The sequence below is a fragment of the Anomaloglossus baeobatrachus genome, chromosome 10, assembly GCF_048569485.1.
Source record: "Anomaloglossus baeobatrachus isolate aAnoBae1 chromosome 10, aAnoBae1.hap1, whole genome shotgun sequence".
Classification (NCBI taxonomy): domain Eukaryota; kingdom Metazoa; phylum Chordata; class Amphibia; order Anura; family Aromobatidae; genus Anomaloglossus; species Anomaloglossus baeobatrachus.
This window is the reverse complement of record NC_134362.1, coordinates 190917192-190940312: the sequence shown is the minus strand read 5'-3', so window position 1 is coordinate 190940312 and position 23121 is coordinate 190917192. Positions and strand designations below refer to the sequence as shown.

The 23121-nt window shown below is 48.2% G+C and overlaps 1 protein-coding gene across 1 annotated transcript in view; it reads right to left on the bottom strand.

The window, feature by feature from the left end:
- PMFBP1 (polyamine modulated factor 1 binding protein 1) overlaps window positions 1–23121 on the bottom strand; it is a 166617-nt gene that overhangs the window by 116521 nt on the left and 26975 nt on the right. Inside the window, exon 3 of the mRNA XM_075326032.1 lies at window positions 3567–3647. Within this exon, the coding sequence (XP_075182147.1) occupies window positions 3567–3647 (81 nt within the window). The remainder of the gene's footprint in view (window positions 1–3566; window positions 3648–23121) is intronic.

The window sequence follows — 23121 nt, the reverse complement described above, 5'->3', positions numbered from 1 at the left end:
TACTGAGCACCTGAGCATGGTAGTGCCCGCTCATCACTAGTTACGAGTACTGAGCACCTGAGCATGGTAGTGCCTGCTCATCACTAGTTACGAGTACTGAGCACCTGAGCATGGTAGTGCCCGCTCATCACTAGTTACGAGCACTGAGCACCTGAGCATGGTAGTGCCCGCTCATCACTAGTTACGAGTACTGAGCACCCGAGCATGGTAGTGCCCGCTCATCACTAGTTACCAGTACTGAGCACCTGAGCATGGTAGTGCCCGCTCATCACTAGTTACGAGTACGGAGCACCTGAGCATGGTAGTGCCCGCTCATCACTAGTTACGAGTACTGAGCACCTGAGCATGGTAGTGCCTGCTCATCACTAGTTACGAGTACTGAGCACCTGAGCATGGTAGTGCCCGCTCATCACTAGTTACGAGCACTGAGCACCTGAGCATGGTAGTGCCTGCTCATCACTTAAAAACAGTAGTGATGTTCAATCAATCTAAAATGTGCTTAAAATTATTGTCTAGGATTAGATAAACATGGCTGCCTTTGTCCAGAAAGCCATGGGTTGCATCTGATATTGCAGCTCTGCTGAAATGCTGAGGGCCGAGTTGTAATAGCAGATACGACGCATAGTCACGGTTTTGGGAAAGCAGCCATGTTTTTCTAACCCTGGACAACCCTTTAGTTCGGGTTCAGATAATCCTATTTCATGATCTGTATACGGACCGTTGGCAGGTCTCCACAAAGACCATTTCCTCGCACAATATGGATCACTATCATTGTAGCAGTTATGGATATGACTTAGGCCAGGTTCAAACAGGTAAAATGTCACGATCTGAGCTTTGTGGTCGATATACGGACTGTGAAACATGAGCGTCTGCACCCTGCCTAAATCAGATTTATAAAATACTAAAATACTTTTGTCGTTCATGGGACATAAGTATTTGAATTGACTTTTCTGGCTACATGGGTACCACAATATTACTTGTATTGTACGTTGCTGGACCTGATAGTGTTGGGAGGAGACCTCCAGGGGGTCTGTCTCAGGGTCTCGGAGGAGGATTCCAGATCTAAACTGTGCAGATGTATATGAATCAGGAAAATGACCACACAGAAACGTATCTCTATTTGGGAGAAGCACAGTAGAGGTCTGCTAACCCCTGTATTAAAAAGCATAACATTCTTATAGTGTTTTTCTGCATTGTCTCTTAACCAACCAATTAGCTTGAGTCTAGCTCATTCCCTTATTTGAGCAACATTCCTCAGTAAAGCACTTCAGGTGTGTCTAGACATAGACGAGAGTCTTTGGATAGAACAATGTCAGTTACTTATTTGAAACAACAGATGGGTATCTCTTCTATTCATGAATGTCAGTTACTCATTCATGAAACTACAAATGAGTATCTCTTCTATGCAAGAATGTTAGTTACTTATTCATGAACTAAAACTTATTCTACTTAGCCCTAAGCATAATTTGTTTCGGTCATACATTCCGTTAATATTTCAATTAGGTACAAGGTATATGTGGAGAAGCAATACATAAAGCATTCAAATGACATTAGCTTGGGTCTAGCTCATTCCTTTATTTGAGCAACATTCCTTAGTAAAGCATTTCAGGTGTGTCTAGGCATAGACTAGAGAGTCTTTGGATAGAACAATGTCAGTTACTTATTTTAAACTACAGATGGGTATCTCTTCTATTCATGAATGTCAGTTACTCATTCATGAAACTACAAATCAGTATCTTCTATTCAAGAATGTTAGTTACTTATTCATGAGCTAAAACTTATTCTACTTAGCCCTAAGCATAATTTGTTTCGGTTATATATTCCGTTAATATTTCAATTAGGTATATGTGGAGAAGCAATACATAAAGCATTCAAATGACATTAGCTTGGGTCTAGCTCATTCCTTTATTTGAGCAACATTCCTTAGTAAAGCATTTCAGGTGTGTCTAGGCATAGACTAGAGCAGTGTTTCTCAACTCTAATCCTCAAGACCCACCAACAGATCATGTTTTCAGGTTTTCCTCCATATTAGACAGGGAATAATTCCATCACCTGTGCAACATTAAGGAAATCCTGAAAACCTGACTGAGGAAAACCTGAAAACATGATCTGTTGGTGGGTCTCGAGGACTGGAGTTGAGAAACACTGGACTAGAGAGTCTTTGGATAGAACAATGTCAGTTACTTATTTTAAACTACAGATGGGTATCTCTTCTATTCATGAATGTCAGTTACTCATTCATGAAACTACAAATGAGTATCTTCTATTCAAGAATGTTAGTTACTTATTCATGAACTAAAACTTATTCTACTTAACCCTAAGCATTATTTGTTTCAGTTATATATTCCGTTAATATTTCAATTAGGTATATGTGGAGAAGCAATACATAAAGCATTCAAAGGACATTAGCTTGAGTCTAGCTCATTCCCTTATTTGAGCAACATTCCTTAGTAAAGCATTTCAGGTGTGTCTAGACATAGACGAGAGTCTTTGGATAGAACAATGTCAGTTACTTATTTAAAACTACAGATGGGTATCTCTTCTATTCAAGAATGTTAGTTACTTATTCATGAACTAAAACTTATTCTACTTAGCCCTAAGCATAAATGTGTTTTGGTTATACATTCCGTTAATATTCCAATTAGGTATATGTGGAGAAGCAATACAAAAAGCATTGAAAGGACAGATTATCTTATTATATTACACTGGACAAAATATTTATAGCCTAGGCCTTCACAATAGAATTGCAAAAATGTAGCCTAAGCCCCAATTCCATCTAAATTTCTTTGCATGCTTGATCTGATACATGGTGGTTCACCCTTCCAGGAAGAAACCTTGACGTCTCGGTCTGCCTCAAAGTGACACTATGGACTGCAAATATCTCCATCACCTGGAAAACCCCTATAGGTACACAGATATACTCCGCGCCTCCCTGAAATCCAGAGGTAATCTGCTGACGTGTCACATACACACATATCTGCTTGTGCCAGCGCCTCCATGTGCAAATGTCAAAGTGCATTAGGGTACGGTAGGAAGGGAAGATGTCTGCTGCGTTTGTTAAAATGTCGCCATGCTAGATGCATCCTGAAAATGGCGAACTCAGCAAAGCTAATACCATGTTGGATATATCTAGATTACTGACAAAGAGAAAATAAATGCCAAACAACGACAAAAAATAAAAAATTACAAATCCGGTCTCGACAGTCTTCAGGGTCACTCTGTCTCTTAATATATCTTTACCAACACACAAACGCCCCAAGATTGCAAACCCCCCTCCGCCTGTGTGATTGGGACGTGGAGCGGCAAAAAAGAAAAAAAAAAAAAAAAGGGAGGCAGGGAGAAGAAAAGAATAGAAGTAATAAAAATGTAATTACATAAAAATGCTAACGATATTCCATCTGTTCTTTCACTTGGCCTAGTGGGCTCCTCCGCTCCACATCTTGCCATTACTGCAGCTCACAGCGACAGAATAATGGAAGTATTAACAGAGGGGGGGCAGAGGAATCCTTATTAATCTGATGCATGAGGAATAGCAGCCATCATTACAGGGACGGGAAGGGACTCACGGATATTCCTGCCTGCAGCCGCTTGCTGTTCAGCAGGGAGCTCGTCGCTGGTTCACTCTCCGTTGCCCTGGAAACTGACTCCTGCAAAATAAAGATTATTAAAGCGCATATGATTATGGGCCGCCGCCGAATCACATTCTTATCACACAAATTTCATTTTTCAGCCCAAATTGCATTTCAGAGCCCCCTCGTTCCACCCCCCACCCAATCACAAGCAAAAATCTGACATAACCTTCTAGCCTCCTACACACGTCCTGAATAATGACATGCCGGGATTTCAGATACACAATGGGCTCAGACAATTACAATATATATAAAAAACACACAAACGGGACCATTTATGCAAAAAAAAAATTAAAAAAAATGTACGAAATGAACGACCAAAATGGCTTGTGATAATGTTAATGTTATATATTGCACTTTCTGCCTGTGCTAATGGGGATAAAGTCCATCACGATGCCACAAACTTCCACCTATGGATATATAGAGGATAGAAGAATAGAAGCCCAGACCCCGCGCCTCTTTGTGAGGCATCGCTGCATCTGTATTGCACAGTAGTCAGGAGCAGCTGAGGCGCAATTCCCAGCACTTGGCAGCAGAGGGAGCTCCAGACCTTCAGGGGGAGACAGTGTGAGAAGTGTTAATGATCGCACCCCGCCACACCGAGAGCGCAGGCCCCGTAAATAAATCATGGAGCCCAAAAGCCGGCTGCAACCCTCCTACAGACCTGCTGCAAGCCTTTGTCTCTGAAGTGAGGGGTAACCACCTTTACACACGGGGAGCAATGAGCGTTTCTATGGATCGATATGTATCAAATACATTGTTTGCATATACAGCCCGCCGGTTATAAGTGTTACCATATACAGGGGGATTCAGGACGGCAGAAATATTCCATAGTCCTAGGACAATACAAGAGCTTACAATCTAAGAGGTCTGTATGTGTACACACCCTGACCTTACATATAGGAAGATCCGGCCACATTGCAGGGGTAGTATAGGCGTACAGTGATCATTTACATTTACCAATAGGATAAATACATTTTTGACACAACATCCATTGGATATCTTAGTATTGGACGAGCCCTACAGCCAGACCAGGCCGGAGAGCCAGGCCGGACGGGCCCCGCGCCCAGGCCGGAGAGCCAGGCCGGACGGGCCCCGGACCCAGGCTGGAGAGCCAGGCCAGACCGCACCGCGCCCAGGCCGGAGAGCCAGGCCGGACGAGCCCCGCACCCAGGCCGGAGAGCCAGGCCGGACGGGCCCCGCGCCCAGGCCGGAGAGCCAGGCCGGACGGGCCCCGCGCCCAGGCCGGAGAGCCAGGCCGGACGGGCCCCGCGCCCAGGCCGGAGAGCCAGGCCGGACGGGCCCCGCGCCCAGGCCGGAGAGCCAGGCCGGACGGGCCCCGCGCCCAGGCCGGAGAGCCGGGCCGGACGGGCCCCGCGCCCAGGCCGGAGAGCCGGGCCGGACGGGCCCCGGACCCAGGCTGGAGAGCCAGGCCAGACCGCACCGCGCCCAGGCCGGAGAGCCAGGCCGGACGAGCCCCGCACCCAGGCCGGAGAGCCAGGCCGGACGGGCCCCGCGCCCAGGCCGGAGAGCCAGGCCGGACGGGCCCCGCGCCCAGGCCGGAGAGCCAGGCCGGACGGGCCCCGCGCCCAGGCCGGAGAGCCAGGCCGGACGGGCCCCACGCCCAGGCCGGAGAGCCAGGCCGGACGGGCCCCGGACCCAGGCCGGAGAGCCAGGCCGGACCGCACCGCACCCAGGCCGGAGAGCCAGGCCGGACGAGCCCCGCACCCAGGCCGGAGAGCCAGGCCGGACGTGCCCTGTGCACAGGCTGGAGAGCCGAGCCAGACCGCACCGCACCCAGGCCGGAGAGCAAGGCTAGACCTCTCCGCGCCGCACCCAGGCTGGAGTGCAAGGCCAGACCTCTCCGCGCCCAGGCCGGACCACCCCACGATTTCCACATGCTCTGGACAGGAGACATTTCTGTATGATCCCTTTAAGGTCCATTGTTGGGCATGTTGGATGACAACAATAAGGAGCAAGAAAAAAAAAAAGCCAGGCGGCTCGTAGAAACAGAAGTAAATTGAGTAAATCAGGCTTCCCATGCGGTGAATATTACAATCACCTCTAGGACAACATCTGCTCGCACCGCGGCGCCCCCCACCTTCCGTCTTCCGCTTTTGCCTGTGGATATATCTGTTTAGAATAATATGCAGAAATGTGGTTGCAAAACAGATCTGTAACGTTTCACTTCTGTGTGTGGCAGAGTCACAGTCTACCTTCTGTGTGATAACAAGAGGCCAGAGAGACGCAGGAGCCGGAGGAAATGTGTGGTTATACTGGGAGGTACTGGTGGTGAGACCACACTCAGGGCCAGGGTCGTCTGGGTCCATACTTAGATTTTCAGTGGCTGAGATACACGTACACAACCCACCAACATAGCAAAAACCTGCAAGATGAGCGGCTGCACAGGTGTCACTTATACAACTCTCAACATGGAAAAACAAGCTCGTCTGATGTAGATTGATGTGGGTAGAATGAGGTCTGTACCCAACGTAAGGGTGGTCTCTTTATCACCCCCTCTTCTATAACAAATCAGATGATCAATATGGTTCCTCATCATCAACAGTTCTGGTCTGGATCCGCATTTTCCCTATGACGGCAGTGGTAATGCAATATTACATGGCATCTGAACAAATTAATTAGCGACCATATAAAACATGATCATGTGCATTCTTCAGGGTACAGCCTGGCTCCATCCACATCTTCAGATCCTTTTCCTGAGCTGCTCCCTGGTGCAGTTTTGCAGCTTCTGGCACTGAATACAAAACCATTTTTGCCAGCCAGCTCCCAAGGCACTTCGGCTAAACTAGATGAACCCTACTGTAAAGGAAATTGATGGATCCGACACTAAAAACACAGGGAAACTAAATGGGGACCCCCATATGTATGACACCCGCTCTATGAGCCCTGACCTGCAATCCTTATTAATGCTTTTGTATTGTGGGTCGTAAAAAAAGTGAAAGATTTTTGTTCTTGATCGATGCAGCAAATGTCGGTCCTCTGGAATTTCCAGTCTGGATTGAAGTTTCCGCAATGATCCCAAATAGAGATGTGCAACGTCACCTGTGCAACCGGAAGCACACAACTACGTGTTGTGGTCTGTACAGGGACCAGCCGCACATCTCCTAGGCTGAACTTAAAGGGGTTCTCCAGTGTACATCTACAAGTCTGTGGTCATTTTATGTAACTGCAGACTTGTGACTCCTCACTATGTGCCTGTGCGCTATGAGGATTTGCCGATATCGGAGCAGAGATACGTGGCCACGAGTATGTGCTCTACAGACTTCCAACCGGAACCCAACTAGATCGTCACAGCCTTGCTAAATACACTTGCATGGGGTGAGGTAGGCCATCTAGTCGGATCCTGGTTGGGAATATGCATATCACCTACTCGCAGCCACGTGACCGCCATTCCCGACTCAGATACTGGCGAATCCGCATGGCGCACAGGCACAGCGTGCGAGGAGTCACAAGTCTGCAGTCACAGACCTGTAGATTTAGACCAGACAACCTCTTTAACAGCCTTATATATGTCTATGAGGCTTTGGAGAGCGAGTCCGGAGACGTGCAGCCAGTCCATGAATCATGACATATGAGCAGGTAGCTACAGGCTGAAGGACACGTGGGTTGTGGGTTGTCCAACTGACAGCCTTTTCAGCAGACACTCCCATACACCACTGTGCTCCTTCGGCTGACACTCCCATACACAGTAGTGCGCCTTCAGCAGAGCACTCTCATACACCGTCGCGCTCCTTCGGCCGCCCCTCCCATACACCGCCACGCTCCTTCGGCCGACACTCCTTCGGCCGACACTCCCATACATCGTAGTGTGCCTTCGGCCGACACTCCCATACACAGCCGTGGTCCTTCGGCCGACACCCCCATGCTCCTTCGGCCGACACTCCCATACACCACTGCAATCCTTTCGGCCGACCCTCCCATACACCGCCGCGCTCCTTTGGACGACACTCCCAATACACCACCCGGCTCTTTCGGCCGACACCCCTATACACCACCGCGCTCCTTCGGTCGACACTCCCAAACACACTAGTGTGCCTTCAGCCGACACTTCCATACACCGTAGTGCGCCTTCAGCAGAGCACTCCCATACACAGTAGTGCGCCTTCAGCAGAGCACTCCCATACACCGTTGCGCTCCTTCGGCCGACCCTCCCATACACCGCCACGCTCCTTCGGCCAACACTCCCATACATCATAGTGCGCCTTCATCAGAGCACTCCTGTGCGCTTTATGAGAAAGCTGCCGGGTGTCATGTTGGCTGGCGGCTTTTCTCTTGGAGAACAGTGCGATCATCAGTCTGAAATCAGAAACGTCCGATCTACAGCTCCTTGGACTATCAGTAGGCTGGCGCCCCCATGCACATTAGTCTGTTGAACCAGTTGATATGGGTGGGTTCAGCCGACAGTCTATTCTCTATTGTGTATGGGGGAGACTCTACATCTGCTAGATCCCCACAGGGAGAACCAGTGCCTTCTATGAACTTGTACCCTTACTGATGTTGGTCTGAATCTGTACTTTGAGTCAAATCCACTGTATTAGATAATAATGAAAAATGACAGTCTGTATAAATACCAGTGTCATAATGCGGACCGTATACCGAGCCATGGCAATTAGAGACTAGCCAGTCCCAAAAGCGACTTTTGGACCGTTTGCAGTCGTCATGTAAACATAGGTAACCTGTTAGTAAATCTCCCTTTTATGTATTTCACCAGAGATGTGCAGCCCTCACAAAGACACACATTAACGCAAGGACACACTATGGGGTCCCAGCCATCCCCCCAGGTTAATGGTTGAATCAAAGCCGTTACTGCTGGGGAGGAAAGAAAAAAACAAAAACCCAAGCTTTGCAGTTGGAAACCTGTTTCTAATCAGGACGGATACTCCTGTGGGGTCAGATAAAAGTGATTAGCTTATTAAAAGCATAGCTTTGCTATTTAATAAGCAAAAATGATTAGAAATTCTACTGGAGAAGCTGATAATTTCAGCCTTTCTAGTTAAGACAGCAAAATTGCATTCATTATTAGTGTCTGGATTCATTAACAATTCAATTTATAGATATTAATGCTTATAATGCATGCTTCGCTTGCCAAAACTTGGAAGAGAAATTGTTTCAATTAACTTTCATGGATCACGAGTCCTACAGGAGAAGTATTTTTAGACAAAAAGATACAAACACTTCCCTCCAGCAATGCTAATGCCCAGATGGATCTCTCCTGTAAGGTCACCGAGACGCAAGGAGGCGGTGGGGCCAAATTACTTTCTGGGGAGATAAGACAAAACAGATGCCCCCTGACGGTCTGTACATTTGGGTTACTTCTTTCGATGGCTATGTTAAAAACATCTTTATCATGAATTGCAAAGAAGGAAAAAAAAAAAAGACTTAATATCCAAACCATCAAATCTAGACTCTTAATGCTTGTTTATTTTTTTTGTACTGGTGTTTACTATTTATTTGGCAGGAGTTTACATCCCGTAAGGCTGGTGAAGAGGCCCCCAGATCCCCCGGCGCAGTAGTGCTGTCGTTTTGCACCCATTAGGATGTCCTTGAATCAAAGCAATGCTTCTGGGGAAGAAAAGCTCCGCCATATGCAATGGGATATGGCAGACAGGGGTAGACTTTTACAGGTTACTTATAACAGCTCTGTAGCCCCCAGTGGGTCTAGACATTGCAACTACCCTGTTTCCCCAAAAATTAGATCTACCCCGAAAATAAGTCCTAGTAGGATTTCTTGGTCCTTTTGGAGTATGCTTAAAATATAAGCCCCGGCCCAAATTACAAGCCCCGGCCCAAATTACAAGCCCCGGCCCAAATTACAAGCCCCGGCCCAAATTACAAGCCCCGGCCCAAAAAACAAGCCCCGGCCCAAAAAACAAGCCCCGGCCCAAAAAACAAGCCCCGGCCCAAAAAACAAGCCCCGGCCCAAAAACAAGCCCTGGTTGCGATTCCCTAAAGGAAGACCGCAAAAAAATAAAATAAAAATAAATAAATGCACTGTAGCCCCCAGTGGGTCTAGACATTGCAACTACCCTGTTTCCCCAAAAATTAGATCTACCCCGAAAATAAGTCCTAGTAGGATTTCTTGGTCCTTTTGGAGTATGCTTAAAATATAAGCCCCGGCCCAAATTACAAGCCCCGGCCCAAAATACAAGCCCCGGCCCAAAATACAAGCCCCGGCCCAAAATACAAGCCCCGGCCCAAAATACAAGCCCCGGCCCAAAATACAAGCCCCGGCCCAAAATACAAGCCCCGGCCCAAAATACAAGCCCCGGCCCAAAATACAAGCCCCGGCCCAAAAAACAAGCCCCGGCCCAAAAAACAAGCCCCGGCCCAAAAAACAAGCCCTGGTTGCGATTCCCTAAAGGAAGACCGCAAAAACAAATAAAAATAAATAAATAATGCACTCAGGTGCCAATGGTAAATGGGCTCTCACACAGACCTGTGTCGTTGTCAGGTCCCTCTCCGTTCCAGCTGCATTGTGCTGCAGCTCTAACAGATCGGGTTCCAGTATCACTCTGCAAAAGCAATACTGCTTCCAGTCACCAAGGGGATCCAACCGCTGTAGAACGCAGAAGGGCCTGAGAGCAACACAGATCTCTATGTGAGAGCCCATTCACTTGCCAACAATACAAATGAGCCCTAGCCCATCTTTCGGAGCAAAAAATAATATAAGACCCTGTCTTATTTCCGGGGAAACACGGTTTCACGATTTGTTCTCTTCTCCATTTTTCATCAAATATGGAAAGAAACAAATATACAGAAGATAGGATGACTGGGAACAAGCTTTTCTCCTGAGGTCCATTCTGGTTTTTGATAAAGGATCTCAAAAATCTCCAAGGGAATATAAGAATATTTTAGGATAATTTTACACCCCATATGCATGCGAATTTATGAAGAACGAGCAGAGCAATTTTTCTTGCCAATTCAGTGACAAAATACCAATCCTCGTGAAGGTCCACCAGCGCAGACATCAATGGATGAAATCTGAGGCCAACCTTGAATCCAACCACCAATACATAAGACAGCTGTGAATGTGTGGCGCCCCTGAGGCTTACGTCACCACAGAAGTACTGCACCTCATACAGTGGTATCCCATACCAGGGTCGGGAGGGTGTCATCCACCAGTTCACATGACACACACACAGACAGACTCATCACAACACTCCACTAAACAGTGGTTAGGGCCTAGTGCAGCTGGACTTGTATAGTGGCTAGCCCCCGAAGCTAGTCTGGGGTGGAGCTTAGTGGGTGAGGTGTCTGTTGTGAGTGGGCGGAGTTACGTTTGACAGTTGACAGGGTCAGTCAATCAGTTAGTTGGTGGTGAGGAGGCGACCGGAGTGTAAGGACCCGGGGGTCCTGCTCGCCCCGGGTGATACAGAAGAAGGGATCCTAGAGAGCACCCGTTTGCTTGCTCCACAGAACACCGGGTGGAAGGATCTGGTCACAAACAGGGTCCCGGTCCCTAGACTAGGAAAATACTTCAGGACTTTCTAGTAACACTGCAGGCCAGGGTGGCTGTACGCACCTTTGGACCACAAACAGCACATGAATCCGCTGCCAGGGGGCTATAGAGGATCAGGGAGACTAGCAGGCAGAAACCCCCCTTGGCTCAGGGCACTGTGTGTGGAGGCGTGGGACAGGAGGGCGAGAATCAGCGCAACAGAGACCACCAGAAAAGGCACATCTGAGGGTACACCGGTATTGACCTCTGACTTGCCCAGGATCGGCGGAGGCCCATCACCAGGAATCCCAGCATATCATGGGAGGACTAAGCTGGCTGTCAACTTGGAACTGGTGCAGTGAGTAAAGGACTGTTGTGGCAAAGCCCTGGTGTCTCCATTCCTCCCGCATCTTCCCCTATCATCATAGACTTTTGATAATTCAACGGTTGCCCCGGGGTCCTACTCCACTTGTGGGGAGCAATATCACCTCAGCTGTGACATCAACACCTGCCCCGGGGAACACGCAGTGCAGCGGCGGCCCACATAGCCGCAAAACCACAGGTGGTGTCACAAACTTTCTTCCATTGTAAATATAAATCATCATCCCCTTTATTCAAAGACACCACCAGGGTCACGGAGTCGTACTCCGCCACCGCTGACATCCCCGGACTAGTCCGGCCCGATTCAGAATATCACCTAAGGCCCTGGGGCTGGGCGTGTCAAATGTACCCCTAAGACTCTGAGGTTTCATTACAGCAGTAATACAGAATCATCCCGATATTATCCGATTCCGAACTTCAGGACATTTTTTCCGTAAAAGGGCCAGTAACACAGACGCATGATATGCATCTTATATCTGATAAGAATGGTGCTCAATTTAGCAAGGTTGTTTCTATAGCTCCAAGGATCGTACAATAAAGAAGCCAAACGGGGCCAAGACTGTTTCTCTTGATGCTCTACAAGAGTCTGTATCATTCTCTAAAGACTCGGCGAGTCAGGCATTGATTCTCAAGGTCGCCACGTCTATATGACATTACCCAAAGTAGCTGATTTCTATTCATTCCTTTGCTAATGTCTCTTGGAGGCGCCTCGAAATGCGCTCACTGTTTTAGTAAAGCAAACAATATGGAGAATATTATGTCATAATGCCACTTTATAAAGAGGGAAGACGGAGGAGAAAATGCACTATAATGGCGCGCTATAAAGCCATGGAGTAGGCGGCCGTGGGGTGCTGCAAGTTCAACATATTCTCCCTGGAATACTGCGGAAACAAGACAATTAGTCTGAACTGTAGAGAATCCTTTCATTTGATCTGTAGAGAATCCTTTCGAAAGACATTGGAGACATAGAGGTTCAGGAGAGTCTCCAAAAAAAAAAAAAAAAGGAGCATGGTCTAGTATTCTGACCAAGTGCATAAACCCTCAAGGTCATTTCCAAACTAGAAAACCTTGTGGAATGAGATGTGAATGACGTGCGTCTCATGGACCGACACTTACCAAGGTGACATCCTAGAAGACGTCTGCCCATCACCGCCAATACAATGGTTAGCTGAAGAAAGGTTTACAGCCCATACAAAAACATATAAAAGGGGGTATAAGAAAACGATATAGTCTCATAGTGTAAGGTTGAGGGTAGACGTAGGTCCATTGAGTTCAACCCATGAATCGAGATCATGCTTCACATCCCCCCCCCCCCAACAATACCACCTTGTTTTCTTTATACCAAAATTGTTGCAAAAAGTCTCTTTCCAATGATTTTTCCATTCGGAAAACTACAGAGGGCACAGCCAACTGCTCAGCCTCGGAAAGAAAAGCCCTTCGAAGGACAGGCATTGGCTTGAATCTCCTTCCATTATTAAAAGATTGTCCGCTACCATTTTAAACACACAGGACCTACGCATTGCTGCTGGCTCTTCCCACCGGTCTCGTGCCGGCAAGGGGCATCATGTGGTCGCTGCAGCCAATCTTTAGCCACCGATTTGGTCGCAGTAGTCACGTTTCAGCAGTCCCGAACAAAGAGCAAGGAGACTTTGTTTCGGCTCAGACGGAATGGGACCACTCCAGAGATCATAGGCTCCTGTCACTAACTGGATGCAAAAGCTACTAGACATCCATTGTCAAGAGGAAACATCCTGGAGACAGGTGGGGTGGGGCGGGGGAAGTCTTGCAATAGTACGGAGGAAAAACAGAAACATCCTGAAGACAGGTTGGGCACACCTGCAACAGTACGGAGGAGAGGGGGAAACATCCTGGAGACAGGTGGGGGGGGGGGGGGACACCTGCAACAGTACGGAGGAGAGAGGGAAACATCCTGGAGACAGGTGGGGGGGGGGGGGACACCTGCAACAGTACGGAGGAGAGAGGGAAATATCCTGGAGACAGGTGGGGGGGGGGGGGGGACACCTGCAACAGTACGGAGGAGAGGGGGAAACATCCTGGAGACAGGTGGGGGACGGGGGGCACCTGCAACAGTACGGAGGAGAGAGGGAAACATCCTGGAGATAGGTGTGGGAGGGGGGACACCTGCAACAGTACGGAGGAGAGAGGGAAACATCCTGGAGATAGGTGTGGGAGGGGGGACACCTGCAACAGTACGGAGGAGAGACGGAAACATCCTGGAGACAGGAGGGGGAGGGGGGGAAACCTGCAACAGTACGGAGGAGAGACGGAAACATCCTGGAGATAGGTGGAGGAGAAGGGGGGACGACACCTGCAACAGTACGGAGGAGAGATGGAAACATCCTGGAGACAGGTGGGGGAGGGGGGGGGGACACCTGCAACAGTACGGAGGAGAGACGGAAACATCCTGGAGATAGGTGGAGGAGAAGGGGGGACGAAACCTGCAGCAGTACGGAGGAGAGACGGAAACATCCTGGAGACAGGTGGGGGGGGGAGAAGGACACCTGCAACAGGACGGAGGAGAGAGGGAAACATCCTGGAGATAGGTGGGGGAGGGGGGGGGGCACCTGCAACAGGACGGAGGAGAGCCGGAAACATCCTGGAGATAGGTGGGGGACGGGGGGCACCTGCAACAGTACGGAGGAGAGAGGGAAACATCCTGGAGATAGGTTGGGGGGGGGGGGGGGGGTTTAGACACCTGCAACAGTACGGAGAGGAGAGGGAAACATCCTGGAGATAGGTGGGGGGGGGGGGGACACCTGCAACAGGACGGATGAGAGATTGAAATATCCTGCAGATGGGGGGGGGGGGGACACCACCTGCAACAGCACAGAGGGGAGAAAGAAATATTCTGTAGACAGGTGGGGGGGGGGGCACCTGCAACAGCACGGAGGAGAGAGGGAAACATCCTGGAGATAGGTGGGGGAGGGGGGGGACGGACACCTGCAACAGTACGGAGGACAGCCGGAAACATCCTGGAGATAGGTGGGGGAGGGGAGGGGGACACCTGCAACAGTACGGAGGAGAGACAGAAACATCCTGGAGATAGGTGGGGGGGGGGGGGGGACACCTGTACGGAGGAGAGAGGGAAACATCCTGGAGATAGGTGGGGGAGGAGGGGGGACGACACCTGCAACAGTATGGAGGAGAGAGGGAAACATCCTGGAGATAGGTGGGGGGGGGGGGAGAAGGACACCTGCAACAGGACGGAGGAGAGAGGGAAACATCCTGGAGATAGGTGGGGGAGGGGGGGCACCTGCAACAGGACGGAGGAGAGACGGAAACATCCTGGAGATAGGTGGGGGACGGGGGGCACCTGCAACAGTACGGAGGAGAGAGCCAAACATCCTGGAGATAGGTGGGGGAGGGGGGACACCTGCAACAGGACGGAGGAGAGAGGGAAACATCCTGGAGATAGGTGGGGGAGGGGGGACACCTGCAACAGGACGGAGGAGAGAGGGAAACATCCTGGAGATAGGTGGAGGAGGGGGGGGCACACCTGTAACAGGACGGAGGAGAGAGGGAAACATCCTGGAGATAGGTGGGGGGGGGGGGAACACCTGTAACAGGACGGATGAGAGATTGAAATATCCTGCAGATGGGGGGGACACCACCTGCAACAGCACAGAGGGGAGAAAGAAATATTCTGTAGATAGGTGGGGGAGGGGGGGACCACCTGCAACAGCACAGAGGGGAGACGGAAATATTCTGTAGATAGGCGGGGGGTGGGACGACCACCTGTAACAGGACGGATGAGAGAGGGAAACATCCTGGAGATAAGTGGGGGGGGGGGGGGGGGGACACCTGCAACAGGACAGAGGAGAGACTGAAACATCCTGGAGATAGGCGGGGGGGAACCACCTGCAATAGCACAGAGGGGAGATGGAAATATTCTGTAGATAGGTGGGGGAGGGGGGACCACCTGCAATAGCACAGAGGGGAGATGGAAATATTCTGTAGATAGGTGGGGGAGGGGGGACCACCTGCAATAGTACGGAGGAGAGACCGAAACATCCTGGAGACAGGTAGGGTGGGGGGCACCTGAAACAGCACTGAGGAGAGACAAACATCGAAAAAAGTTTTTTTTTCTTTTTTAAAATCCAGAAGAAAAAAAAAAAAAAATAATAATCTGGAGCCAGAACGAAGTAAGAAAGGAATTGTTTGTGAACTCCAAAATCTTCAGTCTTCTAGATCTAGTTTAGCTCCCTGCATAAGGAAAAGGGTCAGCAAGCGAGCATTTTGGGGGCATTTGGCACATGGCACATACTCGGCTCGAGTCTAGAGCCAAGCAAATGAGCTGCACTTGACTCGCTGTCATTCTGCCTAAATAATGAGCTTTTGGTTGATCTAGTTCATTAGAAAGAGTAAACACAAGGAGAACGCGCCTGAATAGGGGGCCTTTTCCACTCTGCCTGTTTTATTGCTGCTTATTTGGTTAGGCATATTAGCATGAGAAAAGCATTCTCAGCATATAATTAAATAGCTGGGAGAGACACGCGTTTCCAGGCCGGAAACAACAATAGGGAGCGCTTTCTGGGTAGATCAACCCTTCCCAATAAACATTTGGGGGGTAGAGATTTATTGCAGATTCCTGAAAAGGACACGGTACACTTATTACTTAGTGAGCGGGTAGAAGATTATCTCACATGACAATTATGGGCTCGGAGCCCACCAAGTGGTTTGTAAGAGGTGGGGTTTTATGGTTTTATTCAGGCCTCCGAGGCCGCTAGCAAAGCCGCGTTTTAACAGTTCACGTCCATCTATACTCAGGAGGGGACCAATCCTTATACAAGATGCCACATCTCAACTCGAAAAGTTTACATCCAATATATATTCTTAATTTATAAAAAAAAAAAAATGATGCCATTTTGAGATAGTTCTTGAGTAAAACATTTCATGATGTAGGGGCAGAGTGCCTGATTCCAGTGATGTGTCACTTAGTTTACTGGTTGTGACAGTTGTGATACAATCACAGTTTTCTCTGTAGATCTAGCAGAGCTCAGAATGCTCAGCTGTGTATAACCCCGCCCACATTACTGATTGGCAGCTTCCTGTGTACACTGTATATTGACAAAACGCTGCCAATCAGTGGTGAGGACCAGAATGCACCTAGAGACACCAAGTCCTGCAGTGACAATCTCCTGCTGATAAAACGCTGATTTTATTGAACCAGGAAGACAGAGACAGGTAAGTGATACATTGCCGGAATCAGGGTCTCTGCCCCTACATCATGGTGCTGTCAGATTACATAGCAAAAGCCTGGTAGCAGATTCACTTTAAAAACTGTATTTCACTGGACCAGCTGGACATAGCTATTACTTACAGCAGACCTACCCATGTCCACCAGGGAATGCATTACTGCTCAGCACCAGCCTGGATGACCCAGTCCAGTAATAGGGTACATAATCACATAGGGTACATTTTCAAGGCTTTTGCACTATCATTTAGGGACCAAACAATGGACCACAGCAAAATTGTCCACCATGGATCATAGCTGAATTCATCCATGGAAAATTAAAGCACCAGCCCCCCAGGGGAGGAACATTTTACAGTTGTGAATCATGGTTTAACTACTATAAAAGAAACCAAATCACTTTCTCCTTCATCTCCTCCAACAGAAGTGATTAACTCAGGAATGTTTAGATTTTATGCGTTTTCATCTTTTCCTTCCAGGAGCTACAACTTTGTTATTTTTCCATCATGGCCATATTCGGGCTTCTATTAGGAGTTGTCGTTTTCAATGACACCAAGTGAATAGCAGTGGCTCAACTACAGCGATCAGAGTAAGCTCCGGTCACTGCAGTTACAGGCAGATGCCGGCTGCATTACACAGAGGGTGTCTGCCGGGTGAAGCAGGCTCAGCTCCTGAGAATACTATATACGTTCATTACTGACTTATGATGAAAATATACGTCACAAGTCATTAGAGTTAAAGTGTACCTATCCTTTCACATAAAACCTGATTTTGGTGCACATATCAGACTAATATGTCCAGAAATTGTCTGAAACTGGCCATCCATTATTTATCAGTGGCTGGTTCCTCCTAATCGTCTTTCTGCCAGCACTATCGGTGCTTGAACTATATTTTCCTTACTTCCCAGGATGCATTACTCTTGTCATTGTGCAATGGCTTTCCTGCCCTGAATTAAAATCCCATTGCTCTGCTATGCAGTTTAGGAAGCAATGGCAGAAATGCCGCCTACGCCCCTCCTGCAGGCAGGCAGAGACGCCGCCCGACGCCTCTCCTGCAGGCAAGCAGAGACGACGACGCCTACACCTCTCTTGCAGGCAGGCAGAGACGACGACGCCTACACCTCTCTTGCAGGCAGGCAGGGACGACGACGCCTACGCCTCTCTTGCAGGCGGAGATGCCGCCGCCCGACGCCTCTCCTGCAGGCAAGCAGAGACTACGACGCCTACACCTCTCTTGCAGGCAGGCAGGCAGAGACGACGACGCCTACGCCTCTCTTGCAGGCAGGGACGACAACGCCTACGCCCCTCTTGCAGGCAGGGACGACGACGCCTACGCCTCTCTTGCAGGCAGAGATGCCGCCGCCTACGCCTCTCCTGCAGGCAGGCAGAGACGCCGCCGCCTACACCTCTCCTGCAGGCAGGCAGAGACGCCGCCGCCTACGCCTCTCCTGCAGGCAGGCAGAGACGCCGCCGCCTACGCCTCTCTTGCAGGCAGGCAGAGACGCCGACGCCTACGCCTCTCCTGCAGGCAGGCAGAGACGCCGACGCCTACGCCTCTCCTGCAGGCAGGCAGAGACGACGACGCCTACGCCTCTCCTGCAGGCAGGCAGAGACGACGACGTCTACGCCTCTCCTGCAGGCAGGCAGAGACGACGACGCCTATGCCTCTCCTGCAGGCAGGCAGAGACGACGACGCCTACGCCTCTCCTGCAGGCAAGCAGAGACGACGACGCCTACGCCTCTCCTGCAGGCAGGCAGAGACGACGACGCCTACGCCTCTCCTGCAGGCAGGCAGAGACGACGACGCCTACGCCTCTCCTGCAGGCAGGCAGAGACGACGATGCCTACGCCTCTCCTGCAGGCAGGCAGAGATGCTGCCCGCAGGCAGGCAGACAAACACTGCCTCCTGCAGGCAGAACTCTTTTCCAGATTGCATACTACATTATTTGGCAAATGAGATCAAGTCGTCCGCAAAACAAAAATTTAAAAAAGGAAGGAAGAGGTCAAAAGAAATGTATAGCTCAGAAGTAAATACGTATTCAAATCATGTCTATTTCTTTGACGTCTTGGCGATTACATTCGTCCAGATCGGACCATTTTATTTTTGTTGTCAGACGCCTTTAACAAACCACAACTATGACCTGAATGATTGAGGCATAACAGATGTTTGAGATTAACATTAAAATGAAGCGCTTTGCTTTCGAGCTTACACCAAATCCTCCCCACCCCTTATAAAAAGGAAAAGAAAAAAAAAAAAAACAAACACTTATCCGGTTCAAAACAGAGAGGAAAGACAGACGCTGGTATCACAGTGCGGATCAATGAGCGAGCCGTAAAGGGAAGGCTGTATTGGCAAATCATTTTAAAGCCTCTCAATAACTGTCTGTTACCGTTCTCACTTGTACAACAGCCCTGAGGACGAGACGTGGAGGAGATCATGTGCGGAGGACACAGGAGGATAATATTTTACTAATAAAACAGACATGTCTGCCTTACAAACCCCCCCCCCCCCGTTCCTCCAGCCCCGAAAATTCCTCGCGGTTAAATACGCGAATAACAAACAAAACATTTTGATGCATCTCCTGGAGGGATACACACACAAGTTAATAATGAACCGAATGTATCTTCAGTCAATAACGGTTTGCAAAGGATGATACTTTACAGATTGTGAATTTGAGGAGATGTTCCGAATCTAAAAAAAAAAAGGGTCTGAGTTGGGCGCTGAAGAATACGTACGGAGGAGGGGGGGTGGGGTGGGGGGGGGGAAGAATAAAAAAATCATTGTCTCTGTACGACCAGAAAAAAAAATCCATTGCAAAGACTAGAGTCATCCGTCTGTTCCATCTCACCATGTCACCAGATCTCATTAATTCCTTGGCAGAGGCAGGTACCTGAAAATATTAGTTCATCAAAACTCGTGTTGTGATTACGAAGGACAAGACAGTAGGGTGGAATGCTGGTAATTATGGTGGCACATCGCGAGCGAAGGTCGCCTGACAAAGGGAAGACGGCGGCATTCTTCTCCGCATCTGAAAGGAATATTCATTCTCCGCCGCCGTACAATGCGGGCACATCAGAGGGCTGCAATTAGCTTTATAGCTATAAACAATTAACACGTGGAATTAACACACATGGAAAGAGCAATGCATCTACATTACAGGCTATTATAGCGTAAAGACGGCGATAGCGGAGGATCGCTTGTCATCTATACAGCGCGGCGCGCGCCATTCTCTAATGTGAGGTCTCTATAGAGCCGCCATAGGAAGACACGCCGCCACTAAACTGGGAGTCCGCCAGTAACTCATTTACCTTTACACCAAGGCGTTTCAAAGGTCAATCAGTTATTGTACGGGAGGGGGAGGAGGTGAGCTGTGACCACCTACTGTAAATGGTGGATCCTGTGATATCAAAGTACAGGGGGAGGTGAGCTGTGACAGCTATTGTGAATGGTGGATCCTGTGTTATTTACTGTATATAGAGGCCTGATCAGTCATTGTACAGAAGGAGGAGGTGAGCTGTGACAGCTATTGTGAATGGTGGATCGTGTGTTATTTACTGTATATAGAGGCCTGATCAGTCATTGTACAGAAGGAGGAGGTGAGCTGTGACAGCTATTGTGAATGGTGGATCCTGTGTTATTTACTGTATATAGAGGCCTGATCAGTCATTGTACAGAAGGAGGAGGTGAGCTGTGACAGCTATTGTGAATGGTGGATCCTGTGTTATCTACTGTATATAGGAGGAGTTATCAGTCATTGTACAGAAGGAGGAGGAGGTGAGCTGTAACATCACCCCTATTGTGAATGACGGATGCGGTTTTATCTACTGTACATAGAGGTCTTATTAGTCATTGTACAGAAGGAGGAGGTGAGGTGTGACATATATTGTGAATGGTGGATCCTGTATTATGTACTGTATATAGAGGTGTTGATAGTCATTGTACCAGGGGGAGGTGAGCGGTGATATTACTTATTGTAAATGGTGGAGCCTGCGTTATCAAATTACAGGGGGAGGTGAGCTGTGACAGCTATTGTGAATGGTAGATCCTGTTTTATCTAATGTATATAGAGGTTTTTTCAGTCATTGTACAGGAGGAGGAAGAGGTGAGCTGTGACATCACCTATAGTGAATGCTAGATCTGGTAATATCTACTGTATATAGAGGTATTGACAGTCGTTATACCGGGGGAGGTGAACGGTGACATCACTTATTGTGAATCGTGGATCCTGTGTTAGCAGTCAGTGTACAGGGGGAGGTGAGCTGTGACATCACCTATTGTGAATGTTTGATCCTATGTTGTCAGTCAATGTACAGGGGGAGGTAAGATGTTACATTCTTATTGTGAATGGTGGATCCAGTGTGATCAGCTGTATATAGAGACATTATCAGTCATTCCACGAGGGTGGGTGAGCGGTGACATCTATTGTGAATCTGGTGTTATCAGTCAGTGTACAGGATGCGGTGATATTCCTATTGTGAATGGTGGATCCGGTTTTATCTATTGTATGTAGAGGTCTTATCAGTCATTGTATGGGAGGGAAGAGGTGAGCTGTGACATCACCTATTGTATATGGTGGATCCTGTGTTATCAACTGTATATAGATGTGTTGACAGTCATCGTACCGGGAGGAGCTGAGCTGTGACATCACCTATTGTGAATGGTGGATCCTGTGTTATCAGTCAGTGCACAAGGGGAGGTGAACTGTGACATCACCTATTGTGAATGGTGGATCCTGTGTTATCTACAGTATATAGAGGTGTTACTCTGTCATTGTACAGGAGAATGAGGAGGGGAGCTGTGACATTCCTATTGTGACTGGTTGATCCTGTGTCATCTACTGTATATAGGAGGTGATATCAGTCATTGTGCAGGAGGAGGAGGAGGAGCTGTGACATCTCCTATAGTGAATGGTGGATCCTGTGTTATCTACTGTATATAGAGGGGTTATCAGTCATTGTTCAGGGTTAGGGGGAGGTATATAACACACACACACACACACACACACACACAGTAATCCTGCCTATGAGGATAAGGCTGCTCAGAGGTGATGTCTACAGAAGTGTCAGCCTTATAAGACGTTCAGCAATCAAAAATGAAACCTGCAAGATTTCAGATGTTTTTTTCCCCTATTAAGATCATGCAAAAAAAATTAAAAAGAAAAGGAGTGCAAAAATACTTTTAAACTATATTATACCTAGAAAGTGAATTGTTTACATCAAGTATAACATTACAAGCATGTGTTCTTCGGGTAAACCTTACTTAAACTTCCAATGATGGGGCAAATAGAAAACATAAAAAAAAAACAAACCCAATCCTTTAAAAAAGGACTTTACTTTCCAGTGTTGAGACAATACTAAATCAATCTGTGGATTGTCCATTGATTTCAAGACAAAAGCATCTTCTACCTTTTATCTTATTGGGTATCGGTTTATTATAAGACCCATTACAATGACTAAACCTTCCGTGAAAATAAGGTTTTCGGTGCAGAATGGCTTATTTCTCATTTAATATCACCACAAAGGATAGGTTTCCCGGTGATGTATGCTTCCCCTTTAAGGGCCGTGAAAGCCTGCAGTCCTTTTGCTCTTTTCATCATGCTGCCGGAGTTATAAATGTCTGCGGGTGTATAAATAAGAGAGATCTCCATGCATGGGGTGTGCTCGGAGCTCTTCTGACACCTCCACACTCTATTTGTTATGTGAAATTGTGGAGCCAGACAGAATGGAGGTCTCGGGGGACCCGGGGCAGATATCTCGCCGTATGTAGTAGACGTACAACTCCTCCCCAAGCCGAGCGCGCAGCTTTTGTATGTAGGCTTAAACGCAGAATATTTCAGGGCAAGCACGTGCCCAAACAGCCTGCCTTCTCCGGGACACCGAGATATTCAATAAAAAGCTTTTAAAGGCGTATTTTTAAACTTGTAACAGGAAAGCTTTTCTGTGTTAAGACAATAATTCTTTTAACAGCATTGATCAAAATGTCATTCTTTTATGAGTGTACAATACCTTTTAATGGCATACAACAAGCCATTAAGGTTGTACACCTCCGTAGCGCGCATGGCTTCCTGGAAAAACGGGTACCGCGGCCAAATTAGTTGGAATATTTAGATGCTCTTAATAGGTTAAGCTGCGATTCCAGCTGTAACTCATTCTGAGCCTCACCAAAGAAAATTAGATTTGGGGTGGGGAGGGTTAAAAAATAAATGAATAAAAACACCGTAGATTATGGCGACTGGGGTCAGATTCCCCCAGGCAGATCCTTCATCTAAATTTATCTTCAGAGGAGTTAGAAATCGTGCAATTTACTCCCAAAACAGTATTAAAAGGGGAAGAAAAGAGATTACCGTATATATATATATATACACCGAACACAAATATAGACACACTTGTTTTTGCTTCCATTTTTCATGAGCTGAAATCACAGATCTAAGACTTTTTTCA